This window comes from Corylus avellana, chromosome 7 (assembly GCF_965113065.1).
Source record: "Corylus avellana chromosome 7, dhCorAvel1.hap1.2, whole genome shotgun sequence".
Lineage (NCBI taxonomy): Eukaryota > Viridiplantae > Streptophyta > Magnoliopsida > Fagales > Betulaceae > Corylus > Corylus avellana.
Genome location: NC_142496.1, coordinates 18,523,385 through 18,547,459, shown reverse-complemented (window position 1 = coordinate 18,547,459; position 24,075 = coordinate 18,523,385). Strand labels below are relative to the sequence as shown.

The following is a 24,075-nucleotide window of genomic DNA, read 5'->3' as shown; positions in this document are numbered from 1 at the left end:
CACTCTACTTTACTTTACTTACTGCCACCACACATCAACTCTTCCCTTGAATTTGGTTGCCACCAAAGGAACTCTTCGATTATCAAGTACTTCTTTAAAGTCCAAGATCTCTCCAATAGCAACTACCTAATCAAGAAATTTGTTAGGTTTCAAGCAACCTTGGAATTCCAGGATGTCAAGTTTCAATCCTCACTCCTATTTACTAGCGTTGCTTTGCGCCACAACACACTCCATCCTTGTTGGAAAAGAAGGCTGGATAAGTAGTAAATTATTCTAGAAGAATGAAAATTCCATACTTTTTGGTTTCTATGAAAGAAGTTTTTAGATTTGTAATAGCCATGCAAGTGTGTGAAGGTGGTATATGTTGGGAATAAGTGTACAAATGAGAGATTTTTACAGCGGAAAATACAAATTCTCATCCCCAAGAACATTTTTATGAAGAACATGTGAAGAACTGTTGCTATTTAAAATTAAATCACAAGATGAAGAATACTTACTTGGATATCAATGGCCACACCTAGCTTTGGGCAAAAATCTTTTTGCTTTTCTTCTTTCTCCAAGAACACGACAGATCTTAGGGATGATAAGACCTCTAGATCTTCTCACCAATGACTGATAATAACCAAAAGAGTGTGGGCTCTTACTTGACTCTTGAGAGTTTAGGCTCTTCTTTATTTGTAGGCTTAGCATGCTAGCAGATGTGGAGATTTAAACAATGTGGGACAAGTGCTAATTCTAATTTAATTAGAACTAGGAGAAGCTAATCCTAGCTTCACTAGGATTGAGGTGGACAACTAGGGTTGCGAAAACCCTAACTTCCACTTCTCCTTAAAGTAATGCATGGGGCCAGGAAAAATTTTGTTGGCCTCATGTGCCTCCCTAGGGATTTGGGCTCTGGGTTTTATCTTAGCCAAGTCCCTTCAATTACCAAGCAACGCATAGGGCGAGGGAGTTTTCCCTGGCCTCATGCGTTCTACTTGATCCTTGGATCTCTAGGTTTTATCTCATGCCCGATTCTCCATACGTGCATCTCTGCACTGTATCTCTCTAGCCCATGTTTTAAATAAATAAAACAAGGAACCTAATAAATAAGAAAACCTATTTTTAGTTAAATTACATCAGCTTGGTGAGGGACCTAAAGAGAAAAATAATTATTGGCTTAAATATGTCTATAATCATATCTCCCCGAGATTCGTTACGCAACAATATTTTAATCACAATTAATTCCACTAAATAATTGTGATTACACTCCAATAAATATTTTTGATTAAACAATTAATTCATTTGACTTACTTAATGTTGACTTATGATCACTCCATGAAATATTCCGTAGTAAAATTAAGGCTAAGGATACTACCACTTAATTCTCTACCTCTTTATCCTTGAGTCACTGAATTTTACGTTGTTCTCATACTTGTGAAAGCACATGTATATATTTTGGCATGCCAACCAAAATGCTTTGGCCGAAGACTTAGAAAATAATATCCATAAAATCTATCTTAAGGGAAAATTTCTTGTCTCTTTGTCTTCTGACAAAAGATTTGGATTCCCTCCTGGAAAAGGCATTCCCACAATGCTACATGCGATTACCCAACATATCGAGGTTATTTATGTAGTGTCCCTTATTGCCTAGGTGTGAGAAAGTGGATGTGCATATATAGAGCATACTCTCTCTAAATGGTATGAGGCTTTTTGGGGTAAACCCAATAACAAAACTGTACGAGCTGAGGCCATAAGCGGATAATATCATACCACTTGGAGCGGGGTGTTACATATGGTATCAAAGCCGAAGCCCAACCTGAGATTGGAGGAACATGCACAAGTCCATGAAGGTCACCAACGAGGACACTAGGTCCTAAAAAGGGGTAATTCTGGAGTCCCACATCGCCTGGGTGTAAGAAATGAGATATGCTTATATAGAGCATGTTTCCCCTAAATGGTATGAGGCCTTTTGAGGGTAAACCCAATAACAAAAGCATGCAGGCTAAGGCCCAAAGCGGACAATATCATACCATTTGGAACGGGATGTTACAATTTCGACCTATAATAGGTCTCATTCTTGGATACCACTTGTGTGATAACCACGTTACTCATACCCATAGTCATATTCAATGTAATCCTATGACCTTTCACATGTATAATAAATATGATGAACTTTGGTGACAAGTATGTAAAAGATATTTTATATGCCATATGCTCAAATCCTTTAATCAGTAAATAAAACATATATTCGTTACAAATATTTGATGTCAACATAAACATAAAATCATTAGGATTTAGGGTGCAATCCCCAATAGTATATTGTGCATAGTCCTTGTATTGAGTATTTGAATCGCTTGTTAGTGTCATATAAGAATAAATTAGAACATGGTAAAGGGAACTTACGATGTGAAAAGACCATGGTGGAGAAGGCATACCACAAGCTTGTCCCAATTTGATGCGATGGAGGCCCGCGAAAATCATCATTTATTCGATGTTCAAGAACCCATACCACAAAGCCTATGAAGACAAAGAAACAACCGCTTGTTATCCAAAGGTCGAAAGTTAAAGGCTTCAAGAACACCCATGCATTTTTTCTCCCGCTATCTTTGACTGGCACAACCATTGATACACTAGACTCCATGTATGGCAATGTAAAGTCCACAAAGTTAGACCGGTTGGCTATGATTGTTGTATCTCCTACGGCAGCGTCGAATTTCTGTCAAGAAAACTATTTACTTCCATGATATCTATTCACATATATGTATATATAAGTATCTTGTTTGGATAAAAAGTGCATTCCAGAGGAAAAAGAATAAACAAAAATAATATATATGGAGAAGTGAAATATTTTTGTGTTAATTTCTTCTTCAGTAGCATAAACGATTTTATAGTTTATACTTGTCTTGTTTTTGTTTTCAAATGTTATCTTAGTTGTTAAAAATAGTAAGAAGATTTTTACCGACCCCAAGAGATACTTGATAGACCAAATCATCATAAGTACCAGCGCTTCCACCATCAGGGTTTTCAAAGGGAATGAACTCATAGCTAACAGCGTATGGCAATGTTTCCATTACAGCATTGAAGACGTCTATGCTATACCCAGTGGCCTTTTTTGTGTTAGTGCTAGGATCAGATGTCACCTTGATAAATTTATTAAAACCATGTATTGAAACTCCTATTTGTAGCTTCTTCTTGTTTGTTGGAATATCCCAACCTTTGGGAATAGAGCTTGAATCACCCGGCCATACAATAGGTCCTATATTATTCTTCGAAGTGGAATAAGTGTTTGGGTTCTTCGATTTCAATTTCCTTGTGAGCCCATTTTTTGGAGTCCAGAATGCAATCTCCCTTTCTCCATTACCATTCACATTAATTATCTTAAAAGTAGATAATTGTAGTTGCCCATTAACAAGACTGAACTCTCCAGAAAGGCCTGTAAATCTTGCACCCAATAATGCTTCGCGAAGTTTCGAACCATTTGGATTGACCCTAGTTTCAAGATCAGTTAAGTTGCTTGAAGCATTTGTCTTTTCAAAACCAAGATTTGTGATCCCAATTTTCTCAACTGCCCTAGCCAGTGCAGAAGCAGCATCATAAGCCCATAGGCTAACAACATCCAATTCAACATAAAAAAAGTTTGGATTGTCTAGTTGGAATTTCCTTTTCCATCTAATTGTAAAATTTTCAAGCTTTTTTGTTTTTGGAACATAAGTCTTTATGCCCAATACCCCTTGCATTGAGTCCAAGACTGAAGGTTCTATGGAATTAAATGAATTGGCTATCCCATTGGTAATGATCCAAACATAACCATCTTTCATCATTCCAATCTTTTTTGCTTTGGTGAAAAGCCGAGAACTAAGATTGTGTGACATGTGCACAATGAACACTCTTGTCTGCATTGTCATCAACTTGTAAAGTTCTTGGCCAATTTGTTCTTCTGTACCCAATGGAGGAATGACACTTCGATAAGGGATACGTGCATCAATCTCTTGGACGGCATCAATCAAGAAGGGTATTATTTCCCCGTAATTATTGTCTTCATAGATTGGCACGACTTCTCTCCATCCAAAAGCTTGAATAATTGCACTTATAGCTTTCATTTGAGATGAGTCATTTTGAGCGACTTGAAAAAAGTATGGACTCCGAAGGGAATTAAGAAAAGGGCTTGTTGCTGAGAATGATATAATGGGCACCTGAGCTTTCTCCCCTAGATCGATGACAAAGTTTGCCTGCATAGAGTTTTGTGGCCCTATGATGGCTTGCACTTTTGTATTTTTGATCAGGCTCAAAGCTGTATTTCGAAAACAAAGAAAACCTAATTAAAAAACATTAGACTCTTAATTTTAATTTACAATAATAATTAGCTTATATTTCAATAGGTTAATATTTAAGAATAATTGATGAACTCATTATGATTTAGGCAGAACTTGGGTTTTTAATGATTTGGTCCTAAGCTCTTCAAAATAAGGGGGCATACATGTAGTTCAATTCATATGATACTTATTGGTTGCTAAAGCAAGTGTTTAGTTTTTTTGGAAAGGTTTAAAGCTTATTGATTTAGTCTTGGAGTTATTCCTTGGATTGGCTAAAGGAATTAGGATTTCGATGGTTTATTTACATTGTAACATAATTATTTTCTTGTTTTGTAAACTTTAAGTTTGATGGATCTAGATTTTCCTGTCTGGAAAAAATACCTTAGAGCGTATTTGATCATGAATTCTAATTGAAATTAAGAAGTATGTTTGATATAGAAGTATTTTTGATATAGAAGTATATTTTTGATAATTAAAGCATTGGGGTAGAAATTAAATATGAAGAAAATGCTAAATTTTTGATATAGAAACTAATTGTTCATATTTAGCAAACTGATTGTTATGAGAAGTGAGTAATGATATTATCACACATAAGATTTTAGTGATAAACTCTTGTAGCTGATAATCATTGTTTGTGGTCGTTAATGGAATTGGACATTCCATTGGGAAGACCATAACACATCAACTGTGATGATCTATCTTGATCATGTGATCTGTTGACTTCTGGATGATGTATTAGTATACAATGCATTGAACGGGCCATAATTTCTTTTTCTTAACACTATCTAAAGAATAATGTACACTCAGGACTACTTATGCCACTTACTCTAAATCTTAAGGAGGTCGTGGACTCACATGTAAAGCGGAGGCCACTTTGATACATTTGAGTGTGAAACCTTATTGCGGTCAAAATTGTTGATGTGTTGTGTGATCGCATTTAGTATTGTAGGAACTCTATCTCTAAGAAGAAATCCAGTTCCTTTAATTGAATTAAAGGAATAAAGAATTTACCTTTGAGATAGATTTGATGGGATTGATCGTTCTTAATCTCAGGTCTACTTGTTTTTGTTTGAGTTCGATTGTAAAACTTTTATGCACGTACTGAAATGAGATTTTACAAAGTACAAAGAATGGTCAAGTGATTAAATTGGGTACTTAATGTTAATCTATAGTGAATTAAAGTGACAGTCTTAATTGACTTTAATTCAACTATAGATTATTCCATAGAAAGAATTTATGTGTCACACATAAGTATTGTCTAAGGGATTAATTGAATAGATAAAAAGTATATACTAGAGTTCAATTACAATTATTTAATCGAATTAATTGTAATTGAAAGTAACTTGTGACAACTCATGACATGACATGTGTCACAAGCCTATTGGAGTTAGTTATATTTTTCCTTTAGATCACCCTTTAAGATGATGAAAATTGACAATTTTATTATTATAGCCATGTTTTATTTCTAACACAAGGCCAATGAATTTAGTTCCTAGGTGGCTAGTTCTGGAGATATTGGGGCTAAGACATGGATACGGATAAAGGAGCATTGGCTACGGATAAAACCCAAGCCCATGCATTTTCTAGGAGTGAATGGGCTTGGGTGGGAGCCTTAGCCCTAGCTACATGGGGAGGAGTACTCCAACTCCTCCCAATGGCTGGGTAATTCTAGTACTACTTGTATTACCCTCTCTTACCTCTCCAAGGAACCCAAGCCTATAAATAGAGGTGCCTAATGAAGGCATAAACACACAACTCATACAATTGAGTATTACACACAATTGAGGGCAATAGCTTTCTAGATTTTATGTATTCGCAACTAGAATACAATTGAGTTCTAGTTTTCTTAAGAGTTTGAGAACCCACTCTCCTGGTCAGATTCAATTATTGAAGAAAAGACTTGAAGGCTTCATCACCTCCCTTGGTAGGCATGTTCTACATCTTAAGAGGAGAGAAGAAGAAGAAAAATCAAACAAGCCCATAACCTATGGAATGGCCGATTCTCAAGGTTAGTGCACTCTTGATGGTGATTTTTTTTTTTTTTTTTGGTATGATCTATCCTTTTTTCTGTGAAGTTTTCATGGTTAATGGGATCCTATTCCGTTACAAACTTGATGTACAAGTTGATCCCAACATTACAAAAACCAATGAGGTTTTAAACGGAGAGGAAGTTAAAAGGATTTGTAGCCTAGAAATAAGCCCCAATAGAAAACATGATCAACTAATTTGGATTGGAATGTCAAATGTGGAGTTTTTGGTAAAAGTTGCCAATCATCTGGAAAAAGAAAGGAAGATGAAAATAGAAGGAGACAATTCAAAAGCCCCATGTTTAATAATATGTGGGAGAGGATGTGACAAATTATTGTGCTGGGGGTGGTGAAGATGTTCTTATGGAAGCAATGCAACAATTTGCTGCCAATAAAAGAACATATTTTTTGAAGATAATGAATGATCCACTTTGTCCTATCTGTGGGTTGGATATGGAGACCTTTAGCCATATTCTGTGGAAATGTTCGTCATCCAATGATATATGGGCTGATTTTTTTTGAAAAATTAAAAAATACTTGAGGAAAGCAGATGATGTCCTGCCTAGATTTAACAGGGTAGTGGAGAAACTTGAAGAGGAGAATGTTGAATTGGTGGCCACAATAGCTAGAAGAGTATGGATCCTAAGAAATACACTTGCATTTGGAGGGTATCTCACTCATCATCAATCCCCGTTAGTACAAAGTGCTAAGAAGTCATTAGAGGACTTTTGAAGAGTTGCATAAAATATGAGAAATAACGTTGAACAAGAACGTGCTACAGTGATCCCGAAATGGACTGAAACCCCTCGTGAGGTAATAAAGACAACTGGGATGAATCGATAAATGTATCAACAAAAAAAAATAGGAGTGTGTGAAATTGTTAGAGACTAGGAGGGAAAGGTGTTGGCCTCAATGTGTTTATATTTTGAACATATCAACTTTAGGGTTTTATAAGGATTTTTTACGTCAATGGTGTTAAAAGAAGGAACTTCAAAGGGTTTTAGCCTCATTTTTTATGTTTTAACTGATGTAGGGTGGAATTCACTCCTGACGAGCTTGACTAAAAATGTCATAGCTTGAGTTTTGTTCACTGGCGACTCTTTCGATGAGGATGCGAATTCGAGGGCGAATTTGAAGGCGAGTTCTCCCCAACATGGGGAGGATGATTTAGGAGAAAATTTGCACCTAAAGATTTTTACTAAGAAGACCATATCTAGAGTTTCAAACCTCAGATTGGAGTAAGGTTTGCGGCGTTGAAAAGCTAACTCAAATATCTATAAAGTCATGTTTCACGAGAGTGTGCTAACTCCAATGGTTACTAGGTCAAACGGGTTGTCTAAAAGAAGTCCCGGAAGCCTCCGTTCGCTAGCCTGTTCAAACGGTGTTGAAAACTGAGCCCTCTATACGATATTCCGTTCGAACAGAGTTGCAAACGGAGCATTCTAGAGAGGCCCGTTTGCTAGCCCATTCGAACGGGACTATAAATGAAGAATAAAAGTTTTTTTTTTTTTATTTTTTATTTTTGTTTTGTTGTCGTTCAAACGGAGAAATGTTCAGTTCAAATGGCCAGTGTCAATTTGTTAAAATCGACTTATTTCGTAATACTATTAGGGTTAGGAGTGTGGGGGCCTATAAATACATGTTTATAGCCCCAAGAACGTAGCTTTGATGTATTTTGTTAGTTTTTTCAATGAGGAAGCTTAGAGTTGAATTTCTTCTATATATTTTCCTAAAATTCTAGATAGAGTCTAGCGTCTTGAGAATAGTTCCTTAGATCCTTGATAGGCTCATGGTTTTTAAGAAGGATTGTTTCTTTCTTGTTGTTTATGCTTGCGACCCATGACATCATGCTGCATCAGTTGGTATTAGAGACCAAGTTACTTTCCATGAATGAGGAGGGGCAACCATTTTGCAGACATGAGTGAAGTATACGGGCTCACAGAGGCATCACGTAAGGATCAATTGGCGATCCGTTTGTGGCACATGGAGGAGCAATTTTGTTGGTATGACCATGCAGAGGAAGGAACGGATCTGCACCTAGTACGGGGTCCCTACCAATCACTTTGTCGACATGGGTGGTCCAAATGGTCGTCGTTGTCAACCAAGACCACGGTAGGCGGAGGTGGAAGGCGAGTTTATTGTTTGGAGTGAACCTATCAATCCTTTTGCTGGGTATGGAGCGTAGAGGAAGTTTCCTACTGCAATGCTATTCCATGGGGAGCAGGATACAAGCTCGGCATCTCCGAATTCCAAAGTGGCTTGGAACTTGAAGAATTCCTTGATTGGGTGGTTACTGTTAAGGTGGTTCTCTACTTCAACAAGGTGCTTGACGAACGACGAGTCTCTTTAGTGGTAAACACATTCTCGGGAAGAGTTGCTGTGTGGTGGCAACAACTGAGTCAAACTAGGGTGTGGAAAGGCAAGGAGAAGATCAATAGTTGGGAGAAACTATTGAAGCACATGAGAGTCGCATTCTCGCCCCACAATTATACCATGTGCCAACAGTCACAAAATTGGAGGCAAGGGTTTATAGTTGTGTACGAAAATATAGAAAATTCCTACAAAAAGAGGGCGCATAGGGAGATGGTGGAACTCAGGTACCAATTGGTTTCCCGATACATTAGAGGTACGTGCCGACAATTTCAAACTATATGCACCATGGGGGGCAAGGTGGCCAAGCTTGTTATTGATCCAAGGAGTTGTGAGAATGTAGTCTCGGTGGAAGCGGTTCGAAAGTTGGGACTTGAGACCAAGAGACATCCTACTCCCTATCGGTTGGAATGGCTCACTAAAGGAAACGAGGTAAAGGTTTCTAAATGTTGTCTATTGCCTTTTTCGATTGGAGCTAAATATAGGGATAATGTGTGGTGTGATGTGATCGACATGGATACGTGCCACCTATTGTTGGGAAAGCCGTGGCAGCATGATAAGGCTACTATCCATGATGAAACAAAGAACTCATATAGCTTCATGGTTGATAAAGTCAAGCTAACGTTTTTGCCTAACCAAGAGGCGGGGCCAAAACCTTCACAGGGGGATGGTCAATCATTTGTAGCAAAGCGGAAGTTGACTGACAAGGAAAGAGGCATCAAGAGGGTAGTACCAGAAGTGGATAGGGATGATGTGGTTTCCTATAGTGAGGTGATATCTCAACGGGGGGAGGTAGAACTGGACGACCGGGGTCTACGGCGCAACATCTTGGCCATTATTCACAAGCCTCAAATCCATCTTATGTGGAGGAGGAAAGCGAATGTGTTGACGAGGAGTTCTAAGAATATGAGTTTTGATAAGCGCCGAATGTTGCACAGTCAAGACCCTTAACTAGCATATTTTAATTCCTTAGCATTGTTATTTATTTGATTTTGTTTTGTTTAAGTGATTTTCGGTTCCGAAGGAAAAATACAATTAATTCCATTAATTTTGGGCTTAAAGCACACTTTGAGAAGACCTAGAAGATGTGGTTAAACTTAACCAATCATAATAGATGACCTCTATGATGTGGTTAAGTTTAATCAAATCAAGAAAATAATTAAATCGAAATTTCTTTAATTGGAGTTAAAATCGGATTGGATTAAATTTCAGATTCTGCACATATCATAGCATTTTGACTATAACTTTCAACTCATATATCGGATTAAGGTGCAACCAGCAGCATTGGAAATCTAACTCAAAATTCTACAAATCATTATGAAATAGGATTTTCCTAATTCGGACGTTTGCTATACCAAAATTGTCCTGCAATATAAAAACACAAATTTGGATGAATCCTATTCCGATTTGTACTTAGATTGCTTCCTAATTTGACTAAGAGATTAAAGTATGTTTTTTCTGGGATTTCTAAGGTCTCTAGGGTTTGTATCACACCATGTAAATAGGCCTTTAAGCCTTGAAGAGAGGTGTGCTTAGTTTTAGATAGAAATTATCTTCTTGGAGGCTTGTAGAGTTGAAGAGAAGATGAACATGACAGGAGGCCATTCTAGCACCACCATGAGCGGCTAAACTCATAATAGGGTGTTGATGTAGCCCTTTCCAAGTAACAATGGTTTAATTGTATTTTAATTTGAGTTTTTCTATATGCATGATAGTTGTATAACTGTGAGAATTGATCTTAATGTTTATATTCAATCATTATGAATTTCTTCTGTTGTCTTAGAAAGTCTTTTATATTGATTGAACTCAATCCTTCATATTTTCTATGATTATATGAATTATTATTATACAACGGTTTTAACTGACACATGATTAATAGAATTTGATAGGCCATGCGTAGGGAAGACGAATTGTACTATACCATAGTTTTATGTAATTTAGGTAGACAGTTTGTGCCAACCGAAGATGAGTTATGCTTATTCATTGATTGTGTGTAACTTATTAAGGTATTAGATAATCCATACCTAGGGAAGACGGATCGTACCGCATCTTAGTGGTTAGGTGGATGGTCCGTGCCAACTGAAGATGGATAATACTTATTCCGTAAAGATGATATTTTCTTGATTACTTGAGTGAGACGAGCCCTATATCATGCATATTATGAATTTTCCTTATTAATTTATGATTGACTATTGTTATTCAACCCCCTATTCTATCTATCATCACTTTTTATCTTTACTTTTATGTCTTTACTCTTATGCACTTTAGTTACAAAACAAATCATCAAACTCTTTTCTTAAGTTACTTTTGATCTTGAAAACTTGATAACAATTCCTCGCAGTCCTTGAGGTTCGACACCCTCAATATAGCCATATCCAACAAGGATTCGTTCTATTGCAAGTGGTTCTTTTTTATTATTGAATATTTTTAGACACAAAAAGACCGCATCAAGTTTGTTGATGAAGAGTTTGAACAAAGAGATGTTCATGAAGATGTTGAACCTTCACAAGGATTCACGGATTGGGATCCCCCACCAACATGTGATCTCGATAACGATGGTGAAGATCCTATGGAAAGTCCCTTTCCATCTGATCAAGAAGAAGAATATGTAGCATATTGGTTAATTGTCTTGCTTCATGGCCTCTACCCTGAAGAAGATGAACCATTGGAAGAGGTAGAAGCCTCGGATAGTATTTTAAATTTTGATGCGGTTTCCATACCTCATGGGTGTTGGGAATAGGGTTGCAAATCAAAGTATTTGCGCAGCGAAAGGAATCGAATTCCCATGCCAAGATCCTTTATGAAGAACATGTGAAGAACCATTGCTATTTAAAATTAAATTTCAAGAACGAAGAACACATACTTGGATATCAACAACCACTCCTGGCTTTCGAAAAAAACTTTTTGTTTATTCAAGAACATGTTCTTTATTGTTCAAGAACACGAAGAATGATTTCTTCTTTCTTGAAGAACACAAAGAACAAATTCTTCTTTCTTCAAGAACACGAAGAACAAGTTCTTCTTTCTTCAAGAACTCGAAGAACAAGTTCTTCTTTCTTCAAGAACTCGAAGAACAAGTTCTTCTTTCTTCAAGAACTCGAAGAACAAGTTTTTCTTTTCTTTAAGAACACAAAGAACTTGGGGATATAAAGACCTCCAAATCCTCTCACCAATGATTGATAATAACCAAGAGAGTGTGAGCTCTTACTTGGCTCTTCAAATCTTAAACTTTTGTTCTTCGTGAGTTAACACAAACAACTAATATAGTTTTCAGAGAGTTTCTGAAAACTATGATCAAGAATACTTGATTGAATGATTTGAGAGCCCTAGGCTCCTCTCTATTTATAGGCATAGTAAGGAGGTAGAGAATCAGATTTAAGTAATGTTGACAAAGGAGCAGTTCTAATCCAATTAGAACTCTGTAATATCAATCCAATGGTTGATATTAGAGTAGCATGAATGGCTAGGATTAAATCCTAGCCTCCATGGAGCACTTTCCATGGGCCGCCATGGAGCACTCTCCATGGGCCACACAATTTCATACTCTTGGATTGGGCTTTGGTTTCACCCCAAGCCTTTGGAATAAACCCTGGCCTTATGTATTTCCACTTATCCTCATTGGGCCTCTAAGTTTTATCCCAAGCCCAATTACATTTAATCTCTTCAGCCCATGTTTTAATTATATAAAACACTTAGCCCAATAAATAAGAAACACTTATGGTTAGATTACATCAGCTTGGTGAGGGACCTATAGGGAAAAATATTATTAGCTTGAATATGATCGTAATCGTGTCACCCCAACATTTATTACGCAACAATATTCTAATCACAATTAATTCCACTAAATAAATGTGATTGAACTCCAATAAATATTTTTGATTTAAAAAAAATTAATCCCTTTGACTTTTTGACTTATGATTCGTCCATGAAATATTCCATAGTAGAATTAAGGCTTAGGATACTGCCACTTAAAACTCTACCTGTTTATCCTTGAGTCACTAACTTTATGTTATTCTCATACATGTGATAAACACATGTATATATATATATTTTGGTATGCCAACCAAAATGCTTCGGCCGAAGACTCTAAGAATAATATCCATAAAATCTATCTCAAGGAGAATTTTCTTGTCTCTTTGCTTACTAACAAAAGATTTGGATTCCCTCTTGAAGTTGGTGTTCCCACAATGTTAGATGTGATTACCCAACGTATTGAGTTCTATTGACTGACGATAGGTCTCACTTTAAGATACTCTAAGTAATCAACACTTCACATCTGAGTTCACGAACTTCTCAGGATTTAGAATCAAGGTCTAAATAGTCTCTATGGATTTTATTGTCTTTTCTCAATATACAGTATCTTTATGAAAAGACAAATCTTTGGTCAGTTCAATGCCTTAGGTTCTCAGCACACTACACATCAATCCTAAAGTTACCGCTTCGCTTGATCAAAGTAGATCAACAAGATTGGATGTGTAATAGTCTTACTCAAAATGGAATGCCTAGTTCCATTTACTGACTGCAAACTTTATACTTTAAGGATAAAAGGATTATGGACTATGACCTTGTGTTATAACCATGTTACTCACAACCATATCCATATTTAATGTAATCCTAGGACATTTCACATGCATAAAAAATATGATAAACTTGGTAATAAGCATGTAAAAGAAATTTTATATGTTATATGCTCAATTCATTTTAAATAGTGAATATAACATCTATATTCATTACAAATATTTGAATGTTAACATAGATATATAAAATAATTGGGATTCAAGGCATAATCCCAACAATGGGCTTGATGAAGACCTTCCAAGTGAAGTGCTTGACTTTAATGATGAAGAAGTTAGTTATGTTGATTTCCGTGGGATAGACGACATTTTGTTAAATCCTCCTAACAATGATGATGATGAATTTTATATGGTTTAGGAGAATTTTATGTTCACAAGGGAAGCGATGATTGACCCATTCTTGAGTATTTTCATGGCATGTGGAAGGGAAAAGGTACGAGAAAAGCACGACAAACCTGACGTATTTCAAGGTGATGTGTGGGGCCTTCAAGATAATCATCATAATCTTCTAATGATTAAAGGCATCACATTTATAGTGGGGTGTTGCCTTATTTTGATTTTGAGAAGGAGAGAATGGAATGAGTTGATAAGGACCTGAAGGACCATTAGAATTCGATGGTGAATTCTCTCCAACAGGGGGAGAATGATGTAGGGTGAAATTCACCTTTGACAAGCTTCACTAAAAAGATCATAGCTCGAGTTTTATTCACTCACGACTTTTTCGATGAGGATTCGAATTTGAGGGCGAATTCTCTCCAACCTAGGGAGGATGATGTAGATCAGAGTGCTTGGGAGAGGAGGTAGTGGGAGCAACAATAGTTCGAATGTTCCATTCACGAATCGAAGTGCCACTCAACCTCTGATCCAAAATAGGGGTTCATTGATGGGGCAACCAAACTGGGCCGTGACTACTAGTGGGCCTAAGCGCTTTCAATGTGATGAGTTAGGCCACAAGATAGCAGATTACCACAGGGGAGAGAAGTATGGCAAGGGTCCACTTACTGACTCTGGAGAAGCGTTAGATGAGCAAGGTGATGGAGTGGATCAAGAAGTAGCTTTCGACAACTGTGGGGAGGTCGACGAAGAGTTTGTCATCCGGGATGATGGTCCTCTCTTGGTGGTAAGAAGGGTGTGTTTTACACCTTGAAAGGCGGATGGCGACCATGGGCAGCGCCATAACCTCTTCTAGTCTACTTGCACTATTAAGGGCTAGTTCTGCAAGCTCGTCATTGATTAGGACAGCTGTGAGAATATAGTGGCGGAAGACGCGATTCGAAAGTTGGGCTTAGAGACGAAGCGACATCCTACCGGCTACCGCTTGGAGTGGCTCAAGAAAGGCACTGAGGTACTAGTGTCCAAACAACTTTCTCGATTAGAACCAAGTATAAAGATAAGGCATGGTGTGATGTAGTTGCCATGGATGCATGCCACTTGTTGTTAGGGAGGCCATGGCAATATGACAGAGGTGCTCATCATGATGGTAGGAAGAACATGTATAGCTTTATGGTGGATAACGTAATGCTCACACTCTTACGATAACGTAATGCTCACACTCTTACCTAGCCTAGGAGATGGACCAAAACCTTCAAAAGGGGAGGGCCAATCTCTCTTGGCAAATTGAGAGTTCATTATGGAGATGCTAGCCTTGAAGATTGTATTTGTGTTATTGGGCGAGGAGAGCAACACCACGGGAGTAGTGCCACACTCAGTTAGAGGGTTGTTGGAAGTGTTTGCCGATGTATTCCCGACAGAATTACCTGAGGAGCTGCCACCCCTATGAGACATCCAGGATCCAATTGACTTGGTGCCCGAATCTAGTCCCCCAAATTGGCCACACTACTGCATGAGTCCCAAGGAGTACGAAGAGTTGAGGTGACAAGTGGAGGAATTGTTGGCCAGAGGCCATATCCGGGAGAGTCTGAGGCCATGTGCAATCCCAACTTTGCTTACCCCCAAGAAAGATGGTACGTGGAGGATGTGTGTGGATAGCCGAGCCATCAACAAGGTCACTATGAGGTATAGATTTCCTATTCCTCGGTTGGATAATTTATTGGAACAGCTGAGTGGGGCGACAGTATTCACAAAGCTTAACCTGAAGAGTGGGTACCATCACATTTAGGTTTGACCAAGTGACGAGTGGAAGATGGCGTTCAAAACACGGAGGGGCTATATGAGTGGTTGGTGCTGCCTTTTGGGTTGTCTAATGCCACTAGCACATTCATATGGGTGATGAACCAGGTTTTTTGCCTTTTCGTCAGGAGGTTTGTAGTGGTCTACTTCGATGACATCCTTATCTATAGCTTTGACAATGAGGTACACCTTCAACATATGCAGTAGGTACTTCTTGTATTGCACAAGGAGAAGTTCTTTGCGGCTATGTGGTGTGCAAGGATTGGTTAGCAGTGGTTGAGTCCAAAGTTGAGGTTATTAGACAATGGCCTATCCCCACTACTCTACATGAAGTCCGAAGCTTCCATGGATTGGTGTCATTCTATAGGCGCTTCATTCACGATTTCAGCACCATCATGGCACCAATTACAAAGAGTATGAAGGCGAAGAAGTTCTCATGGAGTGATGTAGCCACAATCGCCTTTGAGTTGATCAAACTCAAGTTGACCACGGCTCCATTGCTTGTTCTTCGAGACATCGACTTGCCTTTTGAGCTGCATTGTGATTCATCCAAGGTGGGCATTGGAGCGGTATTAAGTCAAGCAGGAAAGCCAGTGGCTTACTTTAGCGAGAAGTTGAGTGGGTCAAGGTTTAATTATAGCACCTATGATGTGGAGTTTTATGCATTAGTGTAGTCTTTGAAACACTGGAGCTCATACTTAGCCTACAATTACTTTATTTTGTACTTGGACCACGAAGCATCTAAACAGTCAAGATAAGCTCTCATCTCGGTAAGCCAAGTGGACCGCGTACGTGCAACAATTTTCATTCACCATCAAGCATAAGTTGGGGGCTTTGAACAAGGTGGCTGGCGCCCTTAGCCGGAAGACCACTCTTGACCAGAATGAATACTAAGGTACTTGGTTTTGAGCTTTTAAAAGATTCATTGTCTATTGACCCATTCTTTGGTCTTATTGCTAGTGATGTGACATCTGGAGCAAGGAGAGACTTTAGTATGCATAATGGTTCCGCTTCAAAAGCACTCAACTATGCATTTTGGAAGGCAATTTAAGGTTGAAGATTATTTGAGAGTACCACAATGAGGGTTACATGGGGTGGGACAAGACATTGCAACTGGTGGTGGAATAGTTATATTGGCCGAGTATGAGGAGAGAGGTGGAGATGTTTGTGCAGGGCTGCTGGATATGCCAAGTATCAAAGGGGACAACTACTAAAGCCGGGTTGTATATGCCACTTCCTATTCCAGAAAGGTTATGGACCAATGTGAGCATGGACTTCGTGTTGGGTTTGCCATGGACCCAAAAAAGTAATGATTCCGTCTTTGTGGTAGTTGATCAATTTTCTAAGCTGCTTCATTTTATTGCTTTCAAGAAGACCTTCGATGCTGTGAATGGGACGTAATTGTATTTTTGAGAGGTCTACCGACTCCACAGGTTGCCATTGTCAATAGTTTATGATCCTGACACGCGGTTCCTTAGTCACTTTTGGCGGTGTTTGTGGAAATTATTTTACATAAGACTTGACTTTAGTAGTGCGTACCACCCGCAAAGTGATGGGCAAATGGAGTCGTCAATCGATCATTGGGGGCCTTGCTTCAGCTTGGTGGGGGAGCATCTTAAGTCGTGGGATTAAAAGTTATACCATGTCGAGTCCGCCTTTAACTAGTCAACAAACCGAGTACCGACCTTAGCATAATACCCTGACTTTTTAAATCATTTTAAAAAGAGTTTTAATCCCTTACTCAACGAGCTAATAGCCTTCTAAATTAGCCTTAAATAGAAAACCCTAAGCCATCTCAGCATAACCCATAGTTCTCACACTTAACCATTAAGCCTTTGAAATGAAACCCAAACCTACCATTTCTGTCCGTACGTACTCCCAGGGAATCGGACGTACGCTCTTTTCTTTAGTAGAGGACGTACGCGTGGGGACTATCGGACGTACGCTCTTGTCTCTAGTACCGGACGTACGCTAGGAGTCCACACCGGACGTACTCTGCCAATAGTACATCGTACTCTACAAATAGTACAAGACGTATGCCAGGGGACCACACAGGACGTATGCTACTTTTTGAAAAACCCTTGGATAATATCCAGAGAGTACGCTGAACTCTTTTACCCAATGTGTAATAGTATCGGACGTACGCCCCTATAGTACTGGACGTCTGCTACTTTTTAGAGTTGTTGGTGAACGCCTCCAGCTTTTCTCCCCTATAAATACCCATCCTCTATTCGTTCCCAGAACCCATTCCTCGCCCTTAGGCCCTCAACAAACACCTGTGAGAGTATTCTTGTGAGTTTTCTTGAGAGTTGAGAGGATTTTTGGAGAAAAAGAGGAAATTTTGTGTTCTTGCCAATTTCCAAGGTCAACCCTGCCCATGTTACACTTTCACTACTGTTTTATTGTTTTCCTAAATGCTGTGAGTTTTCAAAAGGATGTTATGTTAGGTTTTCAATCCTTTCTTTACAAACCAAGAAATATTTTTAAAAGAGTTTCGAAAGCTCCTTTGATTTCTTGTATTGCATGATGTTGAGTTTTCTTATGATGCATGTGCTTATTTTATAGCCTAGAAGGAGTTATAGTAGCCTCTAGATTGCATAGGAGCCTTAAAACCCTGTTAGGAGCTTTTGGCCGAAATGCCTACTCATTGACCGGACGTATGCTCCTTGAGCCCAGACGTACAGTCAGGAGGTCAGACATCCGCCTTAACCCCATTTGTGAAACTTAGGCCCTAGCAACCCTTTTGTTAGATAAGGCTTAGTATCTTACTCGTAAGGGTTCTTTAGTATTACGTATAACGGTGTGTTATATTTCGTTATAGCATGATTTAGCAATGTCAAAGGATTCAAGCAAGCGTATGAGGTAAGTAAACATTTATGAACACTTTCTTAAAAACGTGGGATATGTCAGTTGACTGACCACGAGTATGATATGAGGATGTCTACTTTTCGTAATAACTTGGTAACTGCTTTATCAATTGATTAATAAGATGCATTGTATGACATGGTACACCAGTACGTGCAGTATAATGGCTATGGGCTTACTATATAGACTTCATTCTATGGTCAAATGTGTGTGTATGGGCTTTGGATCCAATGGTTTCGTGACCAAGATGCAGCCATTCCCAATGGATGGTCACTATAGGACGGACATTAGTGATGTGGGCCACCTAAGGTCGGACTCGGTCATGCCACTAATGTTATGTACAGTAGACCGTGCAATATCTGGGGCACCGGTGTTGTACTACAAGTCCCTCGGGACAGTGTCAACTCTGCTGAGAAGGGGTAATATGTCGGGTAGACCATACGGTTGAATTATTACTGTTACTCATGATTATAAGCATATATATTATATCTATATCACATTCATGATAAACTGTCATCTCATAATATTGCATGCGCTTTATAAATAACTGAGTTTACCATTTAATGACCGGTACGTCATGTGTATTTATACTCATTAAGTCGTTAGACTTACCCTTGTATCATTTCCCTTTTTTCTACATATGTACAATTATGCTATTATAGATAGATGGATACCGTGAAGGATTTGGAACTTTTGGAGGATTCGATATGGGAGATGCTTGAGGACTTATTGCAAGCTTAGGTAAGCGCTCATGGTAACTAGTACTTTAAGTTATGTTGTAGAATTAAGAGCTCTTATGCATGCTTGCATATTAAGGTATAGCATAGATTCCTTGTAAAGATGATGCCTTGTATAGTGTAATTTTAGCAACTTCATGAACTATGGTAGACGCTCTGGTTGTAACAATTATGTTTATATAATTTTAATACTTTTTGCTGCTTAGTATCCTCTCTTTTCAAGGAGTAGAGGTCCCTAAGTCTTGTTTGGAGTGGAATAAGGCTGGGAGACGAACCGTGGAGTTAATTACAAGTTAATTAATTTCTGGGGTGTTACACTTAGCCCATTCACCATCATCTATGGCATAATCCTCGTGCGCCATTGATTTGGCTTCTATTCATGATTTGAAGAGAACACATGCTAAGGCTGAGGATTTGATTGCTTAGATACAAGAAGGCCACAAGCTGACCGTCCAGAATTTGCAAGAGTTAACGGTGAAGTATAAGACGGATGCAAACAAGAAGCAGGGTGCTCCAGAGTTCGAGGAGGGGGATTTTGTGTGGGCTGTCTTGACTAAAGATAGGTTCCCTGCCGGTGACTACAACAAATTGGCTGCCCGCAAGATTGGTCTAGTAGAAATTGTTGAGAAGATTAATCCAAATGCCTATCGGTTGAAGCTTCCTAGCCATATTAAGACGTTTGATGTCTTTAATGTCAAGCACTTCATTCCGTTTACAAACGACTCTTTTGATGAGGATGTGAATTTGAGGGCGAATTCTCTCCAACCTGGGGAGGATGATATAGATCGGAGTGCTTAGAAATTCATGAGAAAGACTCGTGCAGATGTAAGTGTGAAGGGACCTCAGGGAGCCATGCCAACTAGATGAGTCAACATGAAAGCACATACTTGTGCAGAAGAGCCATCAAAATAGTAGTAGAGACCGCCGTTCGATAGCTCATCCGAACGGTCTAGCGAACAGGCCACTCACAGGAACTCTCCATAGTAATTCCTGAGGCATCCGTTCGATGCCCCATTCAAAGGCCGTTCGAACAGCCAACCTCGGAAATTTCCCACACTAAATCCCAAGGCATCCGTTTGATAGTCGTTCGAAGGCCATTTGAACGCCTATGTTATAATTTAGTTTTGTACTTAAATTCTAGTTTTATTTTGTGACCATCCGAACGGAGGTATGTTTCGTTCAAATGGCCAGCGTAGAATTCTAAACCGACTTAATTTCTATTTACTACTAGGGTTAGGAGTTTGGGGGCTATAAATACATGCTTATAACTTCCAGAACGTAGCTTTTGATTATTATTCAGTTTTTCTTAATAAGAAAGCTTAGAGTTAAGTTTTTTCATTAATTTTCTTCAAACTCTAGATAGACTCTAACGTTGTAAGAAGATTTTTTGGATTTTTGATAGACTCAAGATCTAAGCGATATTTGTCCATTCTTCTTGCTATTTGTCTTTGGATCCCACGACAACACGCTGCATCAGCAACCGATGCTGGTCAATGTCTCCGAAATCTAAGTTTCGGTCATAGGAGAAATTCCAGTTTAGGTCAGAATAGTCATTTGATGTTCTTGATCAACAATCACTAATGGACGGTTCATCTTATGGGGACATGATCAGGATATAAATTCTTTATGCAAAATGATGATTTGATTATCCTTAATTAAGAGATTTAATTAGGTTCAGGTCATAGTAATCATTTGATATTCAAGATTAATAATCACTAATAGACTATATATTCATTTTATGGAGGCATGATAAGGATATAAATTCTTTATGAGAAATGATGATTTGATTATCCTAAATTAAGGAATTTAGTTACTTTAATTTAAGTGATTTATTTGTGTTTAAAATTATTTATTACATGTAAAGCTCTATAAGTATATGTATAGTATTTGTACTCAAATTATTATGAAACTCTATAAATAAAAGAGAGAGCGAGAAAGAGAGAGAACCTGCGGCAGCTGCTCCAACAACATCGCTTTTGGAGTCCCTGATGTTAAGTCTGAGCCTTGTCTTGTAGTAAGTATGAGAAGCATAGAAGTCAGAAAGAGCCATATTTATGCAACTCCACCCCATCTTCCCATTCCATGTATCCAAGTCAAGAACCACACCCACATCAACTGGGACCGTCGTCGTGTTTTGTGCATTGCCCAAAAACATCCTCTCATAAACAATAATAAAGAAGAAAAGAGAAAAACCAAATATGGTGTTGTAATATATGTGTGTTACAAACAAATTGTTTTCTTGTTTTCTTTTTCCATAAGCTCTTTTATTCTTTGTTTGATATTTGCTAGTGGCTTCTTTGAGAAATAATTTTTTGTGACCGTTTGGTCATTAAGGGCATTGAGTTTCTCCATACGTTGATTTTCACTTTTATTGTTTCTATTGATTTTCACTTTTATTGTTTCTAGCCGTTGGCCATTAACAATTCCATGGTTTTAATTGTTCAACAGTTTTGACCTTTGACATTAACAAGGTCTAATGATTTTTTTTATGGTTTCCAAGCATTTTTTACCGTTTGGTCATGAAGTCATTCAAGGCTTTGGATATTAAAAGATTCTCTTTAAGAAGGAAAACGTGAGCTTCATTTCTATATATTAAGCCAACCTTCTTGTCAATAGAACATACACAAAAGAGCATTTGAGATATATATATATTTATATATATTATTTCTATGTTTTCAATTATGTATTTGTTGTTCTACAAGAAAAGATTTGGGTTGTTCTATTACTCTTCGTTATTGGAAGTGCGTCCTTAACGAAGGTAGACGCTATAGTCTAATCCTGGGAGGTTGCGTGTCAAATGATCCGATCGCACCGAGTTATTCACTCCGGGAGGCACGAATCAACCTTTAAGGACAACGCTCTTGCGTGATTCTATAGCATTGTGAGATCTTTCCATACTCTATTTTCATCTATTGTATTTTATTTATTTTATTGTTAATATTCATATTGTAATTATTTTATATCAATGAGAATTTGTGCACCATCCAAAATTATTTCCTACAATCTTAAAGGTTGATCATGATGGTTGCACAAATATTTTGATTAGTATCATAATAATAGTATTTAAACTTATAAGAAGGCAAATACTATAAGAGTTTGTAGTATGCAATTCGTATATGAGAAAGATGAAATCAAATATTTGAGTGGAAAGATTTTGTATTCATTTATCAAAAAAGAAAAAAAGAATTTAATTTCTTGTGTAGTTGTTGAAAATGAAAATATTTTGATTGTAAGAGTTTTCAATTATTTGAACTCAATTCATTGATTCTCAAATAATCTTTTGTTGTTGGGTTACTATTCTTACAATAAAAAGAGTTAAGCCTTTTATGGATTTTTTAGAACTTAGCATTTTTTGTTATGTTGTGCTAAGCTTGGCTAGAAAACATCAATGTAAATTAATAATAATAACTGTGAGTGATTATTCATTTTTGTGATGGAGAAAATACATAGACGTTGCTAATTATGTGCAGAGAATACTACATTGCTAAAGATTCTTGCAGGAAAGCATATGATAGGAAAATGAGATATGGTGTGCGTATTGAGTTGATCGGTTCTCACGACACCTAATTGGTGTGTAGTGGCGACAATCTATTTTGGAGGATATTGGTAAAATAGTTGGCTCCGCTGTGAGTTCTTAAATTATGATTCATAGATCTTGATTTATTTTTTTCAAGATATAATATACAATTTCATTTATTAAATAAAAAAAAAAAAATTTGAAGTTATGATGGTCCTCCTTGATTGAATTAAAACTCGTGCAAAATTTTATAATTACATGAATTTGTATATGATAAGCGGTGGCTTCTATTGATTCATCTATTTCAAAAAAGAAATAGTATCTAGCATTTATGTTAGCTATGACATGCTATATTAGCATAAACACTATAAGTTATTTGGTAATTCCTCATATATATCATTTAGCTTTCAAATTTCTCTGATATGATGATTCAAAATAAAATATATGTGATTATTGATGTTCTTATTAAGGTTCATTTGGTATTTGAGAAATTTATCATGTCATAAGAATGATACCAATAACATATTTATGACAATGAGCCAATAATAGTTGATTATTATTTGGTTGGGCTTGATACTTTGCATATTTATTGGAGCTTTAGTTAAAAAGATTTTCTTTTAATATCTTGATAGAGCTTGTAATATGCAACTTCTATTTATAAGACTCATGTCTAAAAATCACAAGTGGTGATTACTATTTTTTTTAAATAGCTTTAAAAAACTGTCAATTGATAGAAAAAGAAATAAGAGTAAATGACATATCACACTTAGAGAAAAATGAGCTCATGGAAGTCATTTCTTAAAGCATTTGTGTGCTATTAATGAAAATCTATTTTATTGTGACCATTTGGTTTATTCCAAACTTTGGGCTATTCACCAAAGTGTGGGGGGAAGCCATTATTTCGTTTGTCACATTTATAAGCATTGTTTGGAGTACCTCGAAGTGTGGGGGTGTTTGGCAAATGTTATGTTACTCAAACTTAAAATGTAGAAACTTGGTTTTAAAAACCTATGATTGTGATTTTATTGGTTTTGCATGTAATAGTTCATGCTATAGATTCCTTATTATCAAAAGTGATGTTTTAGATTAAAATACTATTATTGAATCTAAAAATGCTATTTTTCTTGAGCATGTGTTTCCTTTGAAAAATAAGGAAAAATTATTTCATAAATTTTCTGTTGCTTCTAATAAATTGTTGATGATGTATAAGAATTGAGAAAAAGCAAATGAGCTAGAACGGAAGGAATCTCGGTAATGATTTTATTGTTTATATTATTGATGATGATCTGACATGTTATGATGAAACAATTAAATCTCTAGTTGATGCATTTTTTGGTTAGAAGCAATAAATAATAAATTGGAATAAATTATGTCTAACCATGTTTGGGAACTCGTTGAGTTACCTTCTAAGACCAAATCAATTGGTTATAAATAGGTGGTTAAGAATAAGCTTAAACCGGATGATACAATAGATAAGCATATGGTAGACTTGGTAGCTAAAAGCTACAAGTAAATGCATATGTTGATTATTTGATACTTATTTTCCGGTTACTAAAATTG

At 37.2% G+C, this 24,075-nt stretch overlaps 1 protein-coding gene across 1 annotated transcript in view; it reads right to left on the bottom strand.

The window, feature by feature from the left end:
* The window catches only part of LOC132185158 (glutamate receptor 2.8-like), a 30,522-nt gene extending 9,315 nt beyond the window's left edge, over positions 1-21,207 (bottom strand). The window contains exons 1-3 of the mRNA XM_088518538.1: positions 20,946-21,207; positions 2,946-4,273; positions 2,386-2,698 (exon numbers count right to left, since the gene is read on the bottom strand). Of these exons, the coding sequence (XP_088374664.1) occupies positions 2,386-2,698; positions 2,946-4,273; positions 20,946-21,153 (1,849 nt within the window). The 5' untranslated portion in view covers positions 21,154-21,207. The remainder of the gene's footprint in view (positions 1-2,385; positions 2,699-2,945; positions 4,274-20,945) is intronic.
* Between the last annotated feature and the right edge of the window lie 2,868 nt (positions 21,208-24,075).